General features: G+C 45.9%; 1 protein-coding gene across 1 annotated transcript in view; it reads left to right on the top strand.

Annotated features, from left to right (window-relative positions):
- Window positions 1–19,754, top strand: part of CCDC3 (coiled-coil domain containing 3) — a 38,916-nt gene extending 19,162 nt beyond the window's left edge. The window contains exon 2 of the mRNA XM_026091275.1: window positions 18,438–19,754. Coding sequence (XP_025947060.1) covers window positions 18,438–18,713 — 276 coding nt within the window. The 3' untranslated portion in view covers window positions 18,714–19,754. The remainder of the gene's footprint in view (window positions 1–18,437) is intronic.
- The last annotated feature ends 5,690 nt before the right edge of the window (window positions 19,755–25,444 follow it).

Below are 25,444 nucleotides of genomic sequence, written 5' to 3'. Positions count from 1 at the left end.
AACCAATTGCAACGGATTTTTTTCCCCATACAGAAAAAGACTGCCAACCCCCCCCCCCAAAAAAAAAAACACACAAAAAGCAGATATCTAGAGAAGAGTGTAAGAATAGGGCAAGGATATGTGATATTTCCTCCTGACGGTCTCCCAACCTCCAGTGTTTTCAGCTCAAGGACACTCTAGTGAAGCTGTTTCTATATATTCAATTGTTTCTATATATTTAGTAACCTCCAGTGGATTTTTCTCCCATGAAGCTAGCCAGTCTCATCTTGAACACATGCAGACTTTTAGAGTCTGTAACATCCTAAGGTAGGGACTTCCACACATCCGCAGCACCCGTTGTGCAAGGAATCACCACTTTTTGTTTGCTTTGAATCTGGTTCCTACTACACCATCTGATGCTCCCCATTTTTCTGCTGGAAGATGCTGTTAGCCTCTATTTACCCCCTCATCAGCTCTCGTGATTGCGTAGATCTCTATCACATATGCTCTCATATCACAGRATCCAAGGCTACAAACTGCACTTGATGGCTGAGCCTCAAAGGAGGTTGTTTCTGTCCTATCCTGGATGGAAATCAGCTACCACAAATGGTATGAGAGGCTAGTCCCTGAAGAAGGAGGGAGTGAAGCCCCTTCCCTACTGTCTGGGACCTCCCACTGCTATTGCCACAGGGAAATTTCAAAGTTTTGCCTAGACTGATGAAAGTGCCAACAAGGAAAGCAAATATTTGTGTGTAAGACTTAACCCCAAAAAGATTAAGTGCAGATGGCTGTCAATAGTGCCAGCAACCTGCAAGAGAAAGTGAAAACTGAGAAGGATGTAAAAACAGAACATGGTGGGGGGGAAAAAAAAGAATAAAATGCAAAACAGATTAGCAGCGTATCATGGAGAAGGAAAATTTGAACAGGGCTTTTTGCTCTCCAGAAGAAGGGCAGCGTCAAGACCAGCCAGAAGAGCACTGCAACAGGGACACCCAAGCTGGGCTCATCAGCGTTAGCAGCTTGGGAGGCCTCCAAGGGTGACCCTGGACTGAGGAGGGATGGCGAAATACCATCATGACTGATGCAACTTGGCAGGGTGCTGCCTGGATATTAGATACCTTTGGAAATTGTGCAGGGTTGTGGAGGCGATGAACATCTCATGTGGCCGTCTCCGAGATACTTCCCACCTCTTCAGTGCTGGAAGCCAACGGTTAGCCATGGAGCTGTAGAAAGAGGTTAAGCYGTAGAAAGAAGTTGAGCTGTAGAAAGATCTTTGGTTTTGAGAAGCTTGGCCCACTTTCTRTGGGAGGAGGGCTGTGCAGCTTGGAAAGTTTCCATTGCAGGCAAATCCTAAGTGGTAGGGCTGTCTAGACTAGTCAGGAAGGGGTGAAGAAATAACCAGGGAAAGCAGAAGACAAAACAAGCATGATTCCTCACCTAGAAAATTTCCATGTCAGGGAAAAAAAATTAATTGAAACTTCAAAGGGTGCAAGCAGGAGAAGGTCTTACCTGACTTTATTCTAATGCTGTGAAGCTGGTTAACAAGCAGGGGAAATCAGACATGCCCATGGTTGGGCTTACATACCGTTACTGGCAGCTGGTGGGAAGACTTGTGAYTGGAAGGTTACAATTAATTATTAGAAACCCGTTTGTAACAACCATGCAGGCAGCGGGCAGGTGTGCGCAAGGTCCCTGGCATCCTGTCAAAAGTGAAGTTGTCCATTACTGAGTGAGCAGCAATGCAGAAGCAACCGCTCTACAGCGCTTTGTGGATCAGTAGAGTGCTAATTAGCAATTGCTAGAGGCCACCACATCTCTCTAGGGAGGAAAATAGCACCACCTCAAACACCTGCATATAGCGTGGGCGGGGAGAACAGGAGGGGAAGCTTTATTTACTTGGGAGACTTCAATTAAAGTGATGATTTCCTGACACGGAAACCAAACCAAGGGAGTTCAGCTTTAGATTTTTTTTTTTTTTTTTAAACTGTGAGTGGAAATTGGTGGTAATATAGGTGGAAATAACCAAACTTAAATAAGGCATTTTTTAACCAAAGTAGGTAATTAATCATTCCTTTAGTTTGTCATGGGTCATGATGGACTCTCCGCCACTGAAAAGGGGTCTGAATCTTTTTCTAGAAAAGATTCACACTTCTTGAGGCGATACAGCAAGCTTAAGGGAGGTCTTTGACCAATTTCATGCAGGAAGTCAGGTCGGAAGATCGGCTTTATAATCTGGAATTCACCTAATCTGATCTGATCCGTGCTTTAAACACGACTGATTTTTGCTGCCCTCATGGCCCCATACTGGACCTGAGCTTTCAGTGTGCTATTCTTTAGGTAGGTCTCTAGCTTGGTTAACATCAAATGTGGTGTTTGGGGCCACGCACCTCATAACGGAGAATTCAATGCACTTGTCCCATAGGCTGTCGTTAGTGATTTAGCTCCCTGAGGACCGCGGGAAACATCTTACAGCCACGATCTCTCAGAAGGAAATACCAGCCATGGGAATGAACAAGCAATAGTTCTCAAAGCAAGGCCAGAGGTTGTCCAAGGCACCATTTTACCAAGCTTTTCTGCATCTGAAGAGTCAGGATAGGAAAAAGCATTGCCATATGGAGACTGTCTTATAAAATCACTTCAGAACAGGAGCCTTTTAGTTCCTCATCAAATGCAATAAAACACTCTGTAGAGCAGCTTTAAAAACAGGGAAAAAGCAAAGGCCAATACATCTCTGTCACAGCAGTGACAGCCAAGTAGTGTCTGTCAGACCCGAGTTCCTTTAAAAATGTACGCTGAGCCCTTTGCACTCTTAATACTGTTTGTAGAAGTATGAAGGAAATGGGAAAGCATCCAGAAAACTGGTTCAACTCAGCTGACACTGTGAAGTTAAAAAAGGAGCATGAAAGAGAGGGATGTCTCCAGATTGCTGCTGACCTGCCATGGACCGAGGATGCGGCTCTGCATCACGCTGCTCCTGCCTTGCGCAGCCGGAAGTCAAAGACGCTCAGCAGCTGTTGAAAGTCAGGTTTTAAATAACACCTGTTCATGTCTGTTGCATTTTTTTAGGCTAATGATGGAAATAGGGATGGGGAGTTTTGAGGTAGCCTTCAGGAAGCTTTCGACACTGTCAGCTAAAAGGAGAGAAACTACCCCATAACACCAGGTTGCCTCCAAGATATGGAAATTGTGTGACAGTGAATTGAGTGTAATTTGTCAGGGCTGAGCAGTGGTTTTCTTCCATCTGCGTCCTTTTCCTCTGAACTTCTGCAACCCTAGCAGATGTTGTGTGTGAATTATTTCTGCACTATAGTGCATATAGTGTTTTAATACATAATGTACATGCAGGATAAAGATTGAGAAGTCCCCATCTGTGGGTACTACAGATATGCTTAATTGTGTCCATTACAGTAACTTCCTTGTTTCTTAATTGGGATCTTCAAAGTCCAGGCAACCCACATCTGCATTCAATGTGTAACTGTCCAAAATACAACTCAGAATTGATGCATTGTCATTTACATATACCTGCATATAGCCGCTTCTTGCAATTTAGAATCAATGTGAGTTATATATCTTTTCAGGTGGTGTAGAATTTACTCTGGGATCCCTTCCTTTTCTGCTATATCTGGTTTTGTGTAGACTTTCTGAACTATAAGTTATGCATATAAAAATAAAGTAATAAAGGAGTTTGAAATCTGAAGCCACTTTCAGAATTGTTTGGATAAAAGTGACTTTGTCAACCTAGGATATTGCTCTACTCTGATAAGATAAAGCAGTAAAGATGGACCATTGTGGTGCAATCTCTTCTTTCACTGCTGTCTGGAGTAGACTTGGGTTTGAGTTTAGCCCAGCAAAGGGGCAAAAGGCTGTCTGCAAGCCAGAGGAAGAGCCTGGACTTCTGGCTTCAGCWCAGTAATTGAATTGACTTGTGCTCATGTTGGATTATCCCTATAATTTTGTTGCTGATTATCTTTACAGATACATCAGTTTTATGATAAGTATCTGAAAAGAGCTTTAAAGAACTTAACTTTGAGATACCTGAGAAACATTTGCTCAGCCATCAAAGGCATAGGCAGGGATGTCCTGTGCCTGCATTTTCAACAGTCTTTGGAAAACTCGTGTATCCAAATTAGCAACCTAAGACATGAGTTTACACCTGCCCATCAGTGGTACGATTGGCTTCAAAAGGCACATGTAAACTCACATGTGGCCACTGGACTGAGGGCAGTCTCTTTAGCCGCTATCACATTACTTTTGATCTCCTTTTTGTCGCTTTATCCAAATTACTACCTAGTCATTTTAGCAAKTCTTGGACTCATGGCCCTGACCCTATAGCAAAGCATCCCCTCTGATCTGTCATTCCCCAGTTCCTCACACAAAGCAGAAGGTCAGGGAAAACTCCATTTTTTGATATTTTTTAGCAGGTCTGAGCATCTATGGCTTTTATTGAAGTCAGTCTAACTCTATGCTCATGGTATACCTGAAAATCATGGTCTAGGCRTGTCTAAAGGGCTCACTTCAGAAGTGGAGCTTCAAAACAATTTGTAGCTAGCTTTACAGCTGAGACAATCATTAGCAGAGCTTGGGAGGCAATACAGGAATCCTTGTACCTACTCATTTCTTGCTTCTAGACATCCTTCTTCCTTCACACGTAACTCTGAAACCAATATCCCTGTCTCTTTGAATGTAATTCATGTGTGGGATTTTGGGGAGAGCTTGTTAAAGCCAAGCACAAGTGTAGCCAATGGTTAGTTACAAGTGCAAACATATCAGGAAAGTCTGTCTTGCATTAGTATCTTTCCAGAAAGCAGCAAATCGTAGCCAAGGTGGCTTCATGGGCTCTGCATTCTCCCAGCACTTGTTGGTTCAACTGTTAAAAAATGTGGGAGTTGAGAAGAGAGTGCATGTCAGCACTGGTAGGAATCTGCAATGTGTGGAGTAGAGGGAAACAGGCCATTTTTTGAGAGCCAAGCCAGCCATCGTCTTTGCGCAAGCTTTCAAGTGGAACTTTGGGGAGAGAAACTTAGAGAGCTTTGGTAGTAGATGGCTCTTTGGGGAGCAGCCAGCTGCTATTTATGTTTTACAAGTGGATTACACAATCCTGGAGCCGCGTGGGTTGGAGCGATTGCACATTCATCACCACCTTCTGTCTGCAGCCTTTTGAGCAGAGCTGAGCGAGGCATTGAGCCAACCGAGTGCTGGAGACCTCGGGAGGCCACAGCATCCTCTGCCCCGCAAGGAAAGCTGGGGGAGAGGGAAGGGCAGGAGGCAAGCTCAAAACTGGTGGCACTGCAGGTAGTGCAAACCTGGTAAGGACCGTGTGGTTGTGATGACTATTATTTTCTGAAGTTTTCTGGAGCCCTTTGCAATCTGTGTCTCCTAGCCATTTCCCAGTGTGGACCTCCACAAAACAATGCTCACAGTCTGCTCACATATCAGGACAAGCAATGGATCATCTTGGCATGATCTTTTCTCTCCTGAGACTTCCTGGAAACACCCTCTCACCAGGGATCTGCTGATCCAGGAAGAGTCTGTCCTGYGGATCGAGTGGGAAGTGTGGGAAAGGCAGAATACCGGTGCATGGATTCAGAGCACACCATGCCACTCTGAGCCACCACTGTTGAGCTGTCTAGCTTCATCAGAGCCTTTTGGATCCTCAGAGTTAGATGCCAAGTGTCCTTTGAGTTCACTGGCACGGTGGGATTTCAAGACTATGTGTAGACATCATACACACCTTCCACGTAATCACCAAAGTCTTATTCTCTCCTCTGAAACACAACAGTTCACAGTGGCTTAGCAGAGTAAGTCTGAAGGGCATCAGTCTGATCGAAGAACCTGTAAAGGTCACACAGGGAAAATGAATTTACCCCTACAGGATTTTACAAGGAGAGCTTTATTTCTTGAAAACATCAAGCTACCCAGTGTAACAGGCAGCTCAGGGAAAACACCTGGGGGATAGCAGCCAACAGAGGTTTGTCAAGAAGTCATGTGAAATCAATGTGATCTTCCTCCTGACAGGGAACAGGCCTGGGGAATAGGAGATGTGCAGTTTGGCTTAGCAACTGTTGGTTCTGCTCACAGGGCGGTTTTGGTGCACACCAAATAGATTTTTCCAGAAGAAACACTGCCAGGCTGCTTGAGGTGTCATCTGCTGTGTCAACTCCTGATGGCAACACAAAGGTCTGAACCAACGGCTGGTCCTCCATACAGCTTCCAATCCCCTTTCCCTCTATATATGCCCCCCCCCCCGACACACGTTCTGTAGACAGAGCTTCAAGCTGCAGATATGCACCTACTTTTCCAACTTCCTAATGCAGGTGTAGCCAATAGCCCCAACCTTTCCACAGTGTGTCTCACCTGGGAAAACTAGCATCCAAGTGGATGTATCTCCTCTGCCTCTTTGCTCTTTCCCTCTGAGTCAGTCTACAGCCACCATACTGTCCTGGGTACTGTCCTACCCAGCAGCGGGCCAGACCATGGTGACTGCACTGGTCTGGCATGGCAAAAGTGACAGAGGGAAGGAGTACAATATTGTCCCTGGCTTAGTGAAGGATTTCTGCATCCTTTTGCTGGAAGACTTGGTTGTAGCGCCTTCTATGTGACCAGCCTTGAACTGAATAGCCTCARCAGGTCAGGACATTTTTAAGGTTTCGCATCAAGGTGTTTGCTCTTAAATTTCCAAGAAGCTTGATGCCTCAAGCTAACTCAGCTTCCTTTTATCCACTGTCGAGTGCAAACTGTGTGTACTACCTCTGTCTTGCTCTCAGTTTGCATCCAAAACATTTAAGAGATGCAGGTTCATCAGCATGTTCACCAGCTTTTAGTAAGCTGGGGTTGAGTTTCGTCTTCTGGTGACAGCTCTGCCTAGATTGATGCATGTTCCTGCCCTTTCCCCTTGTGCAGATATAGCTCTCAGCAGTTCCACTGAATACCTCCGCAGCACAGATTCTCCTTTTATTTCTGCATATATCAGGAATTACTTCATAGAAGTCACTGCAGAGGAGAGTGGGAATTATCTTCAGATTTTATAACTTGGCTAAAAAAGTCTGTTTGCAAGCTAAAACTTGCCAGATATATCTCAGCCAGGAAAGAATTTAGCTTCTCTCCTTCCACCAAAACAGCAAACAACTCCTCCCCCTCCCAAACACTTGCAAATTTCTCAATGGAAAAAGGTTATTTTAAGAAGGGATTAAATAAATAAGTGTAAATAGTGGCAGGATCTGCAGGGTGGGGAGTGGATGGAAGGAAGAATGCTTGAAATGATCCAATTTGGGGTGATTTTTTTTGTGCTTCTCCACTTGAAATAGCTCACCAGTATATGGAGGGAGTGGTGCAGATCACCAATTTGCTTGTCTTTCCGTAACACTGGCTGCTACAAGTGTAGGTGCTGCATCAGCACAATAACGTACTTGTTAACAGGATTAAACCGACCCAGGCAGAACTGAGACACCTGTCTGGATTGGAATCTGGTTAAACCCAGACTTTCCAGCTGAGGCTGTGCTGCAGTTTACATGCATTAACCCTAAATCACATCAGGTGGGTGGAGAGAGGCCTCAGGTACCTGCTGGGAAGGATCTCTGAAGTGAAGCCTGCTGGTGAGCATCCTTTGCCCGCTGCATTGGGAGGCATGCGGAAAGGGATCTCTCCAGCTGGTTGGATGTGAGAAAACTCTGTAAGCCACAGATATCCTGTTGTACCCATTTTACAGATGGAGAACTGAAGTGTAGAGAAACTGGTTCTCATTAGAATCGCTTCTTTCCTAACTGGTTATTGCCCTTTCCTGTTCCTGACATCCCGTTCCTTTTCTCCGAGGAGGACATGCATTTTATCTGCCCTCTTTGATTAGGTGTGGAAGTGTGCGTGTTGTTTAATGAGAACAAGCTGCTCAGATAATGCAGCTCAAAATAACTGTGATTTTGGTCTTCTCAAATTACTGTTGCCAAAGACAAGGACCTCTTGTCCCAATTTTAGTGGGAAACCAAACAGCAGTTCAGGAACGGGGCCCTCTCTGACGGACTGTGCTAGCCGTGACAGCAGCAGCCAGCTCCCTTTGGCTTCCAGAGGCCTGGGCCACTAATGCCATGGATGCTCTGGGCCATTCAAASACCGACGAACAGGAGGGGGATCCTCCAAATACCCTGTTCCTGCACCTTGAAGACCGATTATTTCACAAACCCTCCCATTCTCGGAGTAGCCTCCTGCACATTTATCGCATCCGGGGTGGTATGGTGGCCTTTCTAGATTTAAAGTTTGTTACTCAGAGCTGTCAATTAGTCTCTGGGGCATTTTGCCTCCTCTGTTTCTTTCCCAGCATGCTGACGTTAGCCAGAAAGAGCCTGAAAGTTGTAGATATTTGTTTTTCTGTGTCTTTGCCTTTGCTTCCTCAACCTCACCGAGGCTTTTGCACTTTACTGTAGAAAGTACCCCAGAAAAACGATGTTTTCCACCAGGTTACGTATGTTAAGCAGGGTGGTATAAAGACCTTCCATAGGGACCTGCCAAGGCTGGTTGCATGCATGTCTGAGAATGCCCTTTTCACTCTGCCAGCTTCCCTATTCCCAAGTGGATTTGACAAATAAATCAAATGGCTCAGGCAACTCCTAGCGATGCTCAGGAGCATTTTCCAGCAGCAGCAGATGACTGGTGGGGTGTCCTGGGGCACGTGCATTTGCTCTTCCAAAGCCAGAAGCTCTGAGCAGTAGCAGCACACRTGCAGGCTTCCCAGCTGAGCTCACAGTCAAGGAAATTGCATCTGTTTGTAAAGGCAGCCGAGCTACGGCAGCTTATGTGAAGTGTGAAGCCAAGGCGTCCAGAGCAGAGGGATTTATAGGGCAATGTGACTTTTATGGATGTTGTGTTAACTTTAAATATATGCCTTCTTCAGCATGGGTCTCGTGTCTTATTTGCTCTCCACTTCAGTAGAGCAGCTCTTTTACTATCAGCTTTGTATTATTCTGTAATAAACAGTCCCCTTAAATTTTGATTCGCGCCAGCTGGTGCTGTCCTGCGTGGTGCGCCAGGGACCGTAGGGGCCAGGGACTCTTCCCAGCAGGCAGGCTGGAGAAGATCATTGAGTTTTGGGCAGAAGTGAGTTTAGCCGTGTCTGCTTGAGCCACGCCGCTTGCCCATTTCATTTGCTAGGATATGGGGCAACTTGCCCTGCATATAATATGTTTGATGGGGAAAGGACATGGACTCCACTTGCAGTAAATGTTGCTGTTTCTATATTTTTTTGAGAGGCASTGTTTAATGCTCTGCACTCACATTTTGGCTGTTTGCAACTACACAAATAAATGCAGCCTTCTGGGATTCGCTCTGCTCCTCTTTTTCCCAATTTGGACTTAGAGGTGATGGAAAATCAGAGGTTTATGGCTGGAAGCAGTAAGTGCCAGGGCTGGGGGAATAGAGGATTTGGGGGTGGGAGTATTTTAACTCAGGGCAAAGATCTTCCCTTTTACCTTCACTTGGGGACCTTGGGAAGCTCAGCCTCCACCACCTGGAGGTTTCTGAARCAGCCATGGCAAGCCGAGGACTACCTGGCCAAGCCCCTTACTGTGTACAAGAAATGTTCATAAAAAGTAAAAATCCCAAATTAGGTATAACCCTCACCTAAACTAATGTCATTCTCATGCAAATGAATAGTGATAAAGATAAATCTGTTTCCTCACAAGTTGCCGGTTCTCAGCTTCAGCCGCATCTGGGGATGGYGCATTTGAATATGTTGTACTTCCCACGCTGTTATCCTGCTATGGAAATGCATACTGTCTGTCTAACAGGCCCATTAAATAAATGATGTTTCTAGGAGCTGTTGTAATGCAAGGCTGGCTGTAAGGCAGAGGGCAGCTAATTCAAAAATCAAAGCTGACATTTCAATAAGTAGAAGAAATGCATAAGATACCCTTCTAGTTTCCCTGTGTTCCCATCGATGAGATGGAAGGACACAATACACTTTGTTTCTGGGTCTTTCTGGTTTTAGCCCTTCCTTGGTATTTAATTAATTTGCTGTTTATATGTGTGTGTTTGGGGGGAGAATGGTGACCTAATCTTATTGAAATACAAGCCAAGTAAAACAAATTTAGATGGAGATAGATCCCACAGTAGCTTTCAATTTGAGAACAATACACAYGAGCTAAGGTGTGTTGGCAAAGTGGTTTGGGGCATATCAGGCCTACTTAGTTTTATTGCAATAATAACAATCCTATGTGGGAAAAAGCTGAGCTGGAAATTAGGATGGATGGAGGGTTTTGGAAAGTTTGTGGACGTGGAAATTCTGTTCAAGTTTTAGAGGAAAAGCCTATTATATATAGTTTTGAAGCCCAGCTGAAATTGCAGCCTTAGCTGGAATTAAAAAAAAAAGAGCAGAAACAAAGTCATTTTCAGAATTCGGGCAGAGTGAACTGCAGAAAATCACAAAGCAGCATGTCTTGCGAGGTGGACTCAAAAACCCTTTCGTTCTCATCACCTAAATTGCTTCTAACAGCAGAGAAAATTTTTTTTCCCTTACTCAAAATGTGATTTAATCTTGACTTTAAATGTCCTTTTCCTTTAAGTACAGCACARCTTAGCTGGGTAATGTAGTTTACTTTTTAAGCGCAGTTTGCCTRTGAGTAAGCCACTTCATGAATGCGTGCACTTTGTACTCCCTGGGAGCAGGACGGAGGAACAGCAGGAATATCCACCATCCGTGCCTGGTGCCAGGAAGGCAACCGGAGCAGCAGGTCACATTGCCTTTGGACCGTCTTCGCAATTAGCCTCCTCCGCAAGGAGCTGTGTTGCAAAGCCTGCGAGCTAGGCTGCCTTTGCAATTAGCTCTGAACATCCCCAAAACGGACGGCGCGGCCAATGCTCTAAGGCGCTGAGGCTGATAGCCGGCGAGCTCAGACCATCGCCGTTCGGCTGCTCCACCGACGCTGTTAAACCACTTAGCCCTCGGCGGTCCCCTCCCCGCTTCCCCACTGCATTCCTGTGGCATCTCGGGCGAGTCGGTCGGAGGCAGGTTTTCAAAGGAAACACGAGAGCGGAGCGCTTCGGCCTCAGAGCCACGGGAAAACACAGCCGCTGGCTCTCGGCATGCCGCCGGCCCCRAGAGCGGGGCGCACGCCTCGTGCGGGCATGCCGGAGGTGAGGAGAGGAGCGGCCCTTGGAGAGCCCCAGGATGGGTCCTGCCTTGAGTTTCTCTTCCCAGAGGCTTTCTATTCCCATTCGCCGTGCAGCAGATTTAGGGATTACTGCCGGGAATGACTTACCTGCTCACTTGGCACGAGTCAGGTGCCGGCGGTAGGCAGCCCAGCTTGTACCCAACACCTTTTTTTCCCCATTCCTGTCTTATTAATTGGTGTGGTTGCTCTTCTTTAAATCATTGCCTTTTTTCTATTAAAAAAATGGTGACTTAGGAGGTCGGTCCCTTTCTGGGTGCTGACAGTGACCAAACCGAGTATGGTGGAGATGCGTTCCCACCTCTGTCCACAATCTCAGCAGAGGGGACTGGGTCTGACTGTAGCCTGGTAGCTTCCCCCCTTAGAAGCATCTCTGGCTGCAGGGTCCAAAGTCTCCAGAGAAGGCAGTGCCCTGGCCATGCTCCCTGCGTGGTTTTGGAGCTAGGGATGTCTCTCCAGGTATTTTCAGGGTTGAGAGCCTTTTCACCAGCCCTCAGTGCCCCCTAATCCCACTATGTCCTCCAAAGCCACCCCCAGGCGAGGAGTAGGGATGCAAGCGCTGTGAGTTCGAAGGCAAAGAGAAGGGGTTTAAAATGGGTGCCTGCAATGCTCACTGCAGCCGAAAGCCACCAGCAGGTCACTGGTAGTGAATCAGTGGTCAGATACCTTGCCAGAAAGGAAGGTCTGTTTTTTCGAAGTACTTAATCATGGGGAAGTGTTTCTGAAAAACTTAGTTGTTCAGCTTAAGGTCATTGTTTTTAAAAAAAAGGAGAAGAAAAAAATAGGCTGTGGGTGATTTTCCTTTCGAAAAATATTCTTCCCTGTAAAAAAAACATCCTTTGTGCTGAGTCTATGTCTTGGTGGAGCTGCTGGCACTCTGGCCTTACGTCACAGCTTGTAAACAGAGCTCACATTTTCCAGGGAGATGGGCCATTCTCAGTAACGGAAGAGTCAGGGCCAAATATCAGCCGAGATACTTGCCAAGGTATCAGCCAAGAGCTGCCTCTGACAGGCCCTCAAACTTTTCTTCAGGTGGTTTTCCACAGTACAAACAGCAGTTTGATGCAGATAGGAACTAATGGGGCTGTTTTAAAGACTCCTGATTGTCCATGGACCTTGGATTTGGATCCCGTTCCCAGGGCAAGGTTCTCCAGCCCTCTGAAAATGATCCTTGGTGCCACTCTTGCAGCCCCCCTCAGGCCAGTCAGTCAAGCGAGGTGCCATTTCATGGGACTCGAGGTGGGATTCGTCTTGGGCAGTGTTAGCTCAGCCTGAGCTGGTTATCGGGGAATGGACAGAGGTCCCGAAGAGTGAGTAACCCGAGGTAGGTGTCTGTGGTAGGTAAGAAGGCTCCCTTCGGACGTATCTGTTCCTCTCCATTGACAGCTGGGGAAACCTAGATGACTTGCCTAGGTTAGATGCCTCTTAGGCATTCAAATTTAAGATCGGCTTTTAGTGAGCGGTGAAAGGAGAAGAATGGCACCATCTGCAGTGCTGAGGCACCTCAGAGCAGTGGTGGCCTTGCAGAGGCTCCCTGCGGGCTAGGGCAGACRCAGTGCTTCGTTACCCCTGCGAAGACCCCATCTCTAATATTTTRAATTAACTAGGGATTTCTGCCCCAGATCTTGCACCTCACCATGGCAAATGCGTGCCGACCCCAGATTCAGGAAGAGGTAGCCGTTATCATGAGAATAATCACCACCATTTCTTTCTTCAGCCAGGTCTCGTGTATCTTGGTGGTTGATATAAAGTGACTGAAATTCCAGCTTGTCCCCATTAAAGCCAGCGAGACCGGTGTAGCCTCGGGACCCTGATTTGGTACCTCTGAAAGGTCAGGGTAAAGCCTTGCAGTGACGGGAGACTGTTTAACCAAGCACTGCTGTGCCACCGGCAGTTCACCCAACACGATGGTTTAGCAGTGCTGACAGGGGCTTTTCCACACTTCGGCAGGAGTGTTAGTCTTGGCTGAAAAGCTCCAATAACTGGAGGTTAAGTCGCTCCATCACAGACTCAGTCCCCTCTGCTGCCAGACCCCCCCTGCTATCCTTCGCCGCACCACCGGTGAGCGGGCTGCTACCCYGCCAGCCCGCACGCTCGCTCAGGCTTAGCCTGCCCAGGAGCCTGAACGTAAGGAGAGAGTGGTGCTCGGGGTCTGAAGTCTGGAGAGAAAGGGCTCAAAGGGGACCGTCCCAGCCAGGAGAGGCGAGATTTGTCTGCGTGAGCCGTGCTCTATCCGTGTCGGCTTCCTTGGGGCACGCAGCCCTGCTTGCTGGGCGGACAGAAGGGCTTTGGGAAACGAGTCCTGGTGGAGCTGAAGAACAATAAAGGCTATGTTTGGCTCCCGAGCCCCTTTTGAGAGAGCTGTGTTGAAACAAATAAAGAGCTGGAGGTACGTGCTTCGTGCTGCGTAAGGCTTCGGTTTTGGATGTTTTGTGTAACTTCAACAGCGCACAGAGCACAGAGCGGCGAGGCAATGTGCAGCAAGCGCAGAAAGCTTTTTGCCTTCTCTGGGGAGCAGATTTATAGCAGGGAAGGGCAAGAGGAGAGAGCTGCGGGCTGTGATGAGCTCACCACAGGCACAGCAGCCTCCGCTGTTCGGCAGCAGAGGAGGAGCTGTGGTTCCCAACCCACAGCGGTTGGGCTGCGTTTCCAGAGCGAGCAGCTCTCATTTCTTCCACCGGACACTCCCAAGTGCTGCTGGTAAGGAGGCTTTGTCRGGGCGATCCTGGGTTTGGAATCCGCTCTTGGCATTTTTCTCCTGGACAGTGTACCACGCTCAAGGGAGAGACGAAATGTCTGCTGCTGAGGGCTGCCTTGGGCAGCAGGGAGGCCAGCGGAGGGAGCAGTCCCGGAACTGCTGGGRGGGACAGGGGGTGCCAGCTCCAAAGGAGAAGGTAGCCGCCTTTTCAAAGAAGGAGTACCCAGGCCTGGGAGCTTTACTTTCTCTCCGTTTAGAAGAACGCACGCCATGGGAGTATCCCGGAGCAGCACAAGCATGGCTAGACACTGCTCCGGGTGACAGTGCAGGTCAGGAGGAAGATCTGAGGACAAAAAACCAAAGTGACTTTTGCTTAATTCTTCCAAAACCATGTCATGTCCATGCAGAGGAGATCAGGGCTTACTGTCACATTTTTAAAGGAATTTCTGCAGTCATCTTGTCTGACCCTGTATTTAACAGTGTCCAAAAATTCTGGCTGATGTGAAAGGCACTTTCAGCTCTGAGGGGAAAGACTTTCAGGTAATGATGTTCCCCTGCTTTTTAGCAGTGCTCTCGGCAGCGACCATGCATCAGGAGCTAGCTAGAACTCAATTTCTCTCCCTTTGGTAGATGAAGGGCCGGACCTGGGTGCCACTGCTGGGCTTTGAGTGACCTGGGTTCTGTGATGCTAACTGCAACCATTTATGTACAATTTGTGCTGGATAAACACTACCATCTTGCCTTTATCCACGGAGCATTTCCTGTTCRCTGTCTCAATCTAATGCAGCTTATTGGCAATTCAGCTGCAGAAGGCAGCCTAGTGTGTCAGATGGAAACATATATAAATCAGCTGTGCTACCTTTCWTGTTACATCTTCTAGTACAACTGTGGATTTGACTTTAACCACTGTTGAGGATGGCTCGCTAACAAAATTGTGGAACAAACAGACCATCCAACCAGAGATCTCCAGAAGAGGCTACTCCTCTGACATGTGGGTCTGTAGAGAATGTAACTTTTGAAAGAAACCTAGAACAATAATTCATAAATTTGTTTGAAGAGCCCTGTCTCCTGGTCCTTCACTCCATTTCTCAGGCCTATTAGTGTGCATGCCGTGCTGAGTGTAGCATTTCAAAGCTGTTGCTCATCTGTCTGCTATTACTATGGTGTCCCAGCGCTCCCTCCCCCCGTTCATCCATGGAGGTGACCCATCTACCACGTCTCAGGGCAGACAGTGCCTTCGTCCTGGCTAGCGGGGATTCTCAATGGCCTCCCTCTGTGGTTGGAAGGAGGACAGGGGAATTTAGTGCCCACTCAAGTATCTGCATTGAAGTGTATCTGCCAAAGTCTGGGAATGGCCAAGCAGTGTGAAAGCTGCAGACTCATTCCTCCGTTCTGGCACGTGTGCAGCCTTCATCCTTGTGGGTCTCAGAAACTCTCCTGTTGTAGTGGGACTGGGGGAGGAAAGAGGGGAACTCTTCAGTGACTTACCTTGCTGGATGGAGATTTCATTATCCCATTTAAAGAATAATTTCATCAAAAAAAAAAAAGAGAGAGAAAAAAMCCCTCTCTACTGTACTTGAAAGTGGCAGTCTGTGGTCGGTAGTGGGACCATAGGACACTCCTAGAACCAAAATCCAGTTCCCTGTAGCTTTTACCAATATGTTTGGACTAAGGTTTGATCTTGATGATCATCAGTGCAAACTGTGCATGTTTATGGATGCATGAAACAGACAAAACAGGGTGTGAAATCCCTGTCTGTAATACGCTCCATAGGAACTACTGCACAACGTAGGCATACTTCAAATGGCTGTAAAGGAAGAGGTACACGAGTAGCAACATGGACTGAGGTCTGGTTAACTTCTCACCTATTTATTCACCTGCAGGGTTAGTTATACAGGCTCTGCTGAGCTCCGAGCTGTCACAGTTGCACAGTTCTCAACATCAGATCTAATAGTTTAAAAATAACTTGGGTGCATGCATGTGAACCATAGGCACAGCAGTAATGGCAGGGGCAGGACGGCACTCAGATTTAAACACCATCTTTATTGCAGATCTCTGTGCTATAAGCTGTTTGTAACTAGCCGGCAAGGATGTGAGGGCCCCCTCTTGTTCTTTTTCCACATGCCAAAGGAGCAAAGGAGGTTATTTTTCAGGTGGTAGTCCTGCAATTGCAGGCAGCCATCTGATTATCAAGCTGGGTCCTTCCAGTGGCTTGCCCTGTCAGTAAGGAAAGCTGTGCAGGACCGACACTAACTCAGCTTTTTATAACTGTGTTGTTCCAGTGATCTCTCTGGAAATCTCCAGGGAATTTAAGCAAATCTGTGGGTGCGGCACAGGGAGTGCTAAAATTTGGCTCCCAGTCTTTGCTGTGCTGCTTCTGTAAGCCCAGCAAAAGTTAATCTTACTCAGATGGGAGTAACGTCTTGCAAGAACAGAGAGGGGTTGAAGAACATCACAAACAAGGGCTGAGAGGGAACGTGATTGTTGCCGCCAGATACTCAAGGCCATTTAGATAACAGGCAATGTTAGCACAGGAACAGGCAGGGTTTTGCCRTGGGAGAAACAGACTGAAAACTAGAAGATGGGTTTCAGACTGGAGAGTGAGGATCTGAATGAGGTGCAACATGAGCAAACGAGCTGGCAAGCTTTGATGGCATTTGAGAAGTTTCTGAGTGCCTCTATACAATTGGATACCTCTGCTGACAGAGGACTGACCTCAAAGGTTTGGAAGTGCCTCCATACYGAAGCTAATGTCATCCCTGATGTCAGCCATCAGAAGTTCCCATTCCCCCAGCAGCCAGCCCAGGTAGATGAGACACAGCTGGGTTCACACAACCTCACACTTCAGCTCATGCTTTGTGTGTTATTCTGTTTTGGTCTCTGTAATGCCCTACGCCTATCAGTACATCAACAGAAAATGCAAGAAATTCCTCAGCAAGGAAAGTCATCACCCCATGCCTTCCTAATAAACAACTTTTCCTAACTCAGTGCTCTCTTTTGCAGGGATTTAAATTCAAAAAGTGTTCCACTTGAGGCTTTGCAAGGGTTTGGCAAACACAAAAGCCAAGAGGTGCTGGCTGTTTTCAAATAGCTCTTGGAATTAGCTTTGATCAAAACCAAATTCCCTTCTCTTCTGTACAATATCTGGCCTTTATCTGCGAGTTCCCAGTCTCCGGAGCTTGCATTTATGAAGGAGCCAAGTGAGAGGAAAGTCAGGGCAAACATGTCCCTCTGTAAAGTCCTGCAGTGCCCTTGGGAAAGAATCAAGAGCTGATGGCTATAGGAAGCAGTTGCCATGTTGACTGGCCGTGGCTTTCAGCTGCAGGGAGTTTCCAAAGCAAATGAAATGTTATCCATCAAAGTGGGCTCAAGTCCCCCTCCTTCCCCCATCTTCAGTTGTCGAAAATACTACAAAGCAAGATGGAAAGAAACATGTAATCCTTCATCATCACAGCGAGGATTTACTTGTTTATTTAGATTCCCTGTCTGTTCCAAATGTTCTGCCAGAGAAAGCCCATCCAGGCTCCAGGAGTGCTTGAAACACACAAAAAATATAGAAGTGTATAGGAGATAAATTCAACAGAAGATACTGCCTTTCTTCACATCACACCACTGCAGCAATCAGCTGAAAGTCCCACTTGCCCTATTAAATATCTAAGCATGTTTTTTTGTAGCAAAAAAGAGAGGAGGCACATCACTCTGGAAAGAAATAAGTTTCTGTGGTGGCTCCTCTAGATCAGCATCTTTATGGTGGGGCTGTCCTTGATCCCCAGGCKCATCCTCTTTTTCTGCTTGGAAAATGTTGTCCGGAAAGAAAAAGTGGAACTTGGTGCTTTTGTAGCCAGTGAAAAGAGAGAGTTGTCKCCAGAGGGTGATTCCTCCCACTGCCCTAAGAAATGAAGATCTTACTCTGGAATGGTCTGTCTCCCTGCAGACATTACAAGGGGAGCCCAGACTTGATCTCTCACCTTTAGCTGCCTAAGAGAAGGCAGCTGAATCTCATCCTAAGTAACTTAGTGCACCAGGAGCACAAACTCAGCTGATGACCCAAGAAATAAATCAGTTCTGTTAAAGTTATGGGATTTTGAATGCTCCTAGGGGTTGCTGGGATCTTATCCTTTTGAGTTTCATCTGAAAGAAGCACACATAATAAGATGCCTCAGACGACTCAAGTCTTGAAAAGGCAGAAACAACCTGTTCAGTGTTTTGCATGGGTGCTATCCACATTTCACATGTTTACATAAAGAACAAAGGACTCATGTCAAAATCTGRAGTTTCTGATCTGATTGAATCAAATCTAGTTTTCCGGTCGTGACACCCCCCTGGGTTGAACTCCAGTTTCATACTGGAAATGGRACATTCTTCCTCCATGAATTCAATGCAACCTCAGTGGACTGGATAGGCCTCTCAAAACAGCTCATAAAAGTCCTTGTGAATAATTAATATCATGAAGATCTACATTTTGAGTCTTATCTGAATACAGAAGTGAAAGAGAAGCTTTTAGCAGAAGTGTAAGCTGATGGTAGGAACACCTGAATTAATCCTTTCTTTAATAAATTTCTATGTAAAGCTCACCTGTTCCTATTTCTTTTCYGCTGTCTCCTCAGCTCATGTGCTCCTCTGTCCAGAAAGCCCTGTTCGAGGAAGAGGACAGAGTGAAGAAGCTGCAGCAGAAGGTGGCAACGCTGGAGAAGCGCAATAAACAGCTACGAGATCGGGTAAAGAAAGTCAAGAGGTCTCTCCGGCAAGCCAGAAAAAACACCAGGCACATGGAGCAGATGAACCGAAAGCTCAGTGAGAAACTTTCCTCTGCAGGCRGCCAAATCCCATATATTAACTCTTTAAAGCAAGAGAACTCCCATGCTTCCTACCTTAAAGTATAATGCAAGGGAAGTGTTCAGGCCAATGATACTGGCGAATTTTGCCTGCATTAGAACAGGATCTGGCCCTCACACCTTGTCTACACTGTGCTTCAAACCCTGCACAGAAAACAAATCTGAACTTGCTTTAGGCACAGTGCTAGAGGAAAGGAGATGGCGAACCAGATTTGGTTATGTGTTGGAGACACAGCCCAAAGTTAAGTCCATGCTGCCCTGTGTGGATGTAGGGCCGGTTCACAGTGCTTCCCAGGCCAGTTCCGGCATTGGCTGTGGTGCGGTGGTGCGGTGGTGCGGTGGGTGGGATGAAAGTGCCAGCTCAGCCTGTCCCATCCCATCAGCCACTGCAGGCACTTGACATAGGAGATCTTCTAGGAAGGGTCTGGTGTCAACGTGCCCGCTCAAAGTGAGCTGTGCAAGCAAAGCAGAGGGGATATATGGAGATGGATGCCGTTGGAAGGGCAGACATAAATGTTCTTCACTCCATCATCACCCCCAAACTCTTGTCCCCTATTAAGCTTAATGAAAGTCTATATCCAGTGCCTGAGCAGAGGCTATGTCTGGATAGTTTGGACACGTGGTCAGCTTGGACTTGGGCTCCTCTTCAAAATGAAGTGTGGATATGCCCAAATTGTCTTAAGACTGTTTCTAAATATCACCTTTTTTGTTTTACCAGGAAGTACTCCAAGGGTCACAGTAACTCCCTCAGATGCTTTCAGTGTTGCCCAGCCAACAGAGTTTGAAACCACATCATTTTGGGACTGTGTCTAGTATCTAATCCAGCTCCCGCAGTCAGGAGGGGACTTAGCATTGACTTAGAATGGGTGATGGATCAAGCCTTGGCAGACCATTTCAGATCCGGTTTTCAAGCGGGTTTAATTTACATTGTAGACAAGGTTTTATGTTTTATAATCACTGTTTGAGATATAATAGAGGTTGCTGGGAAACCTCGCTTAGTTATGCTTAGATACTGTAGAGTTCACATCAATATTAACAGGGCATTAAAAAATTAAGGTAGTTTATATATGTATATATTTTAAAATCCTATAGAAAATATTTTTATTACACATTTGATATAGTCTAATTTCTTAAAATATGAAGTAAATCCCATTTCTTGGTTATCTCATTAAAAAAAGTCCACCATGTTCTTTTTTAGACGTTTACAACATGACTTCTGAACTGTGGCTAAAGCAGTATAGGTCAAGGCATCAGTATCTGTGTCTGATACAGTTTCCAGCTGTGTTAATCATATCTCGGGTCTTGGTAGTCAAACCACCTTCCTTCATTCCAGTGCACCGTAATGATAGGGGAGAAAGGCAGAAGAAGAGTTTTTGTGTTTTTCTTCCCTTTTCAAAATAGTTTTTCTTACTCCAAGCATGAGAACCAAGGGCAGATATGCTTCAGGCCTTTTGAAAGGGGCAGCTGGACTTTGCCCAGCCCAGAGCAACAGTGACAACCTGCCAGGGCTAAACCTGATCTGCACAAGATGGACCAATCCAGAYGATCTTTAAGATAGAGTTGCGGTCCTCAGAAACAGCAGCGGGCAAACYACCACTGATCCTAACTCCATGCTTTACTGGATCACTGCATGCTAGTGTATGTGGGCTCCATGCTGTGTCTTGGCACTTAAAAATAGAGAATTATCCAGGCTACAGCCCTGCTGGACCATGCTTTAACTAACCTTGCGTTAGGAAAAGCCCATATCAGTTTTCAACCAAGATCGTCAATTCTAGCTGAACTCAAAAGTTAAGGATTGCGTTGGCTTTTAGGATGCTGCTGAGTTTTAATTGCCTTCCAGTTTTGCTCCCTTTGGAAAAAGATTTTTTTTCCCCCTTCCTGAAATAATATTGGCATTTCTTAGGATTCTAACTCCTCCACAAGCCTCCCCGGTTTCAAAGGTTCTGCCTACCGATTCAGCACAATTTGAGTCATTTTGTGCTGTAGTCAGCAATGTGATTTCCTGAGAACTACTACAGACYTAAGGCTTCCTTAGGTGCCATCAATAGCCTTTTACCCAAAAGCTTAAATCCATAGGAAAGTAACTAATTTTTTTGGTTTGTTTCTGGTTTCTAAACTGCTGTTTAAATAAAATGAACTGTTTTTCCTGGTATAGGTATTAAAATTTTGTGTTTTAATTTTTGTTAATAAAAATATTCCCTCTATTATTCAGTTATGTTTCATAAATGTTTTTATAAAGCTGAGAAAATACAGTTAATATAGCTATACCTTTGCTTTTTTCACAAATTTTCCAAGCACCATGTTGAAAAGCTTTCTCTTTTGGCTGATATTTTTGTTTCTTGATGAAAAGATTGGAATTTTCAACCTATTTTTCCTCTAGCTTAAAAGAAAGTAAACCATTTTGCTCTCCTCGTCAGTTTTGTGAGAATTTTGTTACTTTATAAGAAAGGAAAATCAAAGCCCCAAATGCAGTCTCCTCCAGGTACAAAACCAAAAGTTTTTTCCTTGGGAATTGTTTCTTTCACTCCTACTTGGTTTTGGATCAATTCCAGAGATAAGGACTAGCAGTCAAATCAAATCACAAGGTAATCCTGTCAATGAGTAACACAGGCCTCTGGGACACCAACCCCAAATAAAAATGCTGTTAAAGTGATCCCATTGATTGCCTGACCCCAATGGTGACAGTATCCAGAGGGTGAGCAGAGAGGCTGCCAGGGCAGGAGACACAAGTGAAATGGGAGATTTCAGCTCCTTCCATGTAGGTCGGTACATGTTCTTATGGCCTGACACAGACCCTAAGTTTTTAGATCCTCTCCGTAACTATTGCATGGAACAGCTAATCTGGAAACCCACAACAAGGACCAAAACTCGTTTCTTTGGCCAAATTAATGCAAAAGACATGACTATATTACTGTTACGGAGCTGCCTTGTAGCAGTGACCATAATGCACCGAAGTTCAGCCTCCTCGCAGGAAGAAAAAAAGCTAAATTTRCACCTTTGTTAGGCTCGATTTCCAAGGGGAGCACTGAAGAAAAGAGAAGTGGATTAGGAAAGAAATCAAAAGTGCAGCTAAAAGGCTTCAAAGTCAGAGGAGGCACAGGAACTGCTCAAGATGATCATGCTGGTGTCTTGGGCAAATGCATGCTGTACATCACATGAGACTGGGRAACGTGCAGAAGAGGCTGGCATAGCTAGATGGGATGTGCAAAAAGAAAAAAAAAAAAAGGAGAAGTTGTGTCCAAATGAGGAAAGTTACTGATTAGAAGCAATACCAAATGAGGCAGCCCCCCCACAAGGAGTTCAAAGATGCTTTAAAAATTAAAATTAAACATTAAACACAAAAAGCCCCCAAAAAGCGACTACGAGGAAATGTACAGTGATGAACTGAGAGAGGAAAATGATGGAGAGCAACAGAAGAGAGGAAATCATGGGATTTTCCTCCCATGGTTCTCCCAACTTTTCCTTCATCAARTATTCCCCTCTTCATCACCACCACCCTACCTTGTTTCACGAGTCTCTGTTGTCCTATYAATTTGATCCTCATGGTGCAATGAGCATAAGCCTTAAAGATTACAATATATTTGTGTTATGACAAGATAAGACAGGCAACCCCAATTGCCTCTTGTTTTTTCAGTCACCAGTTAAACTTTTGCAAGGCTTGTATGTCTCACTGGATTTGAAGTGGACACTTCTAACGCTGATCTGCACCCGAAAAGCACCTTCTGTCCTTAGGCTTTACAATAGGATGATCTCTGCGTTTTTTTGAGCATGGATATTTACAGAGCAGAGTGCACCAAATAAGCTGCGTTATTTTCTCATAAATCACAAGCACTGTCCTGATTTAACAACCCTACATGGGTAGCTCTGGGAGAACCATATRGTAAAGGAGGAGGATTTATGGAAAGCTGACAGCGTTAGCAGCTTTCTSTGCTTTCCTACACCAAAACCATTGAGAAGAGAATGATTTCCATATGTTTGAACAATAATTTAGGGAGATAGCCATGCTCACTGTGTTTGGTTTTAGCACTGTTTGGGTTTTAGCAGGAGTTTCTGGAATGGAAAAGCACACCAGTGTTTCAGAACTGTATCAGTAAAGTCCATTTCTTATACACAAAAATTGCCGCCAAGCTAGGTAATCTCTCATTAAGGAGGCAAAGGAGCGAGAATTCAGTTCTAAAAGAAGGAGGGATAAAATGCAAAGGAAAAACCATGGAGAGCAGATAAAACCAACAAGTTATGTCACTCGTTCTTATAATAAATCTAAGTAATTGCAAGGAAATTTCATTTTCCTCCCCATTTAACCCCAATTATTTTCATTTAATCACAGTAACATTGCTRTTTCTCTCCAAACCAGACTGCTTTGCGTGTTAGACATCGGTTCCAACATGAGCTTGGGTTTAAGCATGTTCCTAATCCCATAAAACAAACACAGAGAGCGGAACGGCATGTTCCAGCGTACGTGGCACTGCGCTAGGAGTGGTCATTTGCTCTGGTCTCCTCGGCTACGCTGGGGATCAAGGCCAAGTGACCACAATAGGAATTTTGCAGGTCGTGTTGGAGGCTGATGTTAGAGGAGGCAGGAGCAAAGTGAAGTCCCTACACGGAGGCAAGTGTAGCTCAGGCAGGAGCAATGCTTCCTTTCCAAGAAATTGCCTTTTGGTGGGTAGAAATTCAGTTAACTTGGTTGTTTTTTCATAACATGGACTTGGTAGCATCATATAACTATTGGAGCTGCTTGATGGTTTCTTCTTATGAGACTGTCTTTGTAACTGCTTGTTGCTTGGGTTAAAATTGTTTGCAATGACATTTCTCCCTCTGGTTGTCTGTCTCATGAAGATGTTTTTTTTTTTAACCGAAATTTTCCACAAACAAGGGGCCATTTCTCAGAACAAGGTGGAGGGGGGGGAAGGGAGGATAATTGTTTTACAATGTTAAAATATCATCAGTAAAGTGACATTTTCTTTGGCAAACTCCCATGCTTTAGAGTCGTGACAAAATTTGGCAAAGTCCCTTCACATCCTTATGACCCTCCCACCCCAAACTAAAATCAGCAGGAAGCCTTTGAAATATTTTTTTCCAATGCRCATACACTCTGCAAAGCCGTAGCAGTGCTTCATGGCTAAAACCCCAGAGCATCTGCCCTCACTGAGCTTTCTTGAGCCTCTCTTGTGTCTCCATCCCGATCTGATGATCCAGATGCTATGCAAAGAAGGCAGCATCACCAGCCCGGAGGGATGAAGCTGGGTCTTTATTGTATCTACAGCTCGGGGACTCCTCCACGGTGGCCTAGGGCTGGGGAATATGCTGGGGGAGGCCAATGCCTGAGAATGCCATGAGGACAAAGGTGCTGGGACAAACTAAAGAAGGAGATGAGGACTACTACAGGAAAGAGAGTGGAAGCTGGAGCACACAGAGTACCAGGATAGGTCTTATGGAGATGGCCACCATGAACCTGGATGAGGCTCCAAAAGAAGGGAGAGCAATTTGCCATGCAGTATCCATCAGGGCCTGGTGTAAAGGAGACCCAAAGGCTTAAAATTCAAACACACAGAGGACTGCCTGGTCGTGGGCCTGGGGAACATGCACAAGGCATGGGGTGCCACCAGTAGAGCAGGGCAGGGGTCGAGCAACAGCCAGCGCTTTCAGCTGGCTCCCTCCAAGAGTGCCCAAGTCAAGCAGCGCTTCACCTGGGTCACTGACACCTCTTGCTTCTCCGGAAAAGTGTCCAGACACCAGGCATGACTATAGCACAATTTCAAAGCTTAGTGTTAAATTGCCCAAGAAAATCTGTAGCTTTAATGAGAACAGAACCAAGATACCCTGTTAGCAGCACAAATCTACTTGAGCTCAAGGAAAAATCCTCTCACTAAGAGCTGGGTAAAGCGCTGGGCTCAGTTAAAACCACTCCACTCTCCAGGGCACTTGTACATCCACATGCACATATTTCACTTCATCTCAGAAGTGTCTCCCCAGAGCCCTTTGGGCAGGTCTCCATGGACCTCACCACTTGGTGGCATTAGCATAGTGCTGTGCTCTCAGCCAACAAACACTATCAGAAAGCCATATATTAGCTCAGACATGTAGGTATGTGGCTTTTGACCCCCTCGAAGGCAGTGAGATCTGTCAGGTTTGTCTCCAACCATCCGTGTTGACATGTCATTTGAATTCCCCTAAATCTTTTGTTGCCAGGCTCCAGAGTGGGTTTTGTTTTGCCATGTTTTGTTTGGAAATGAAGGGTGTAGGAGTTCCTGTTCARCTTTCAGTTATCTAAATCTGAGACTAAGTGGAAACTGGGTGGAAAGTTTCCTACCAAGGAAGAATCTTTCTAATGTCAGAGAGGTAATTGCTGTCTATGTCCTCTCAAAGTCAGATTTACTCAGCATCCTGCCCTTCGATTACACGATAGAGCAAGTAGTCCAGAAACTGGCTGCCTCAATGAGCTGAACAGAGCATATTTTTGTGGTCACAAGTGCCCCATCACATACAGTATGGTAGACAAGTCCTGCAAGCAGGAGGAGGAAAGTGTCCAAGGTCAGCATTGGTGGGAAAAGGGGGGTCTATTTCAAATATGTCCGTCCTCCTCTCCACCAAAGAAGTTTTCCAAGGTTTCTGCAGCCAGAAGCTGAGTTGCAGCAGCTCACAAATGCAATCTTGTCCAAGCTGCTGCCATTTCCCCCATGGCACCCTGCTGCCACCCTTCTCCTCATTGGGATCCACCCTGGTAACATCAGCCCCTCCATGTGCTCTGGCTTGGGAAGGCAGTAAAACCCCACCATGCA

This window comes from Apteryx rowi, unplaced genomic scaffold, assembly GCF_003343035.1.
Source record: "Apteryx rowi isolate R43461 unplaced genomic scaffold, aptRow1 scaffold_9, whole genome shotgun sequence".
Taxonomy (NCBI): domain Eukaryota; kingdom Metazoa; phylum Chordata; class Aves; order Apterygiformes; family Apterygidae; genus Apteryx; species Apteryx rowi.
The sequence above is the reverse complement of the archived record's forward strand: the minus strand, read 5'-3'. Positions and strand labels throughout refer to the sequence as shown.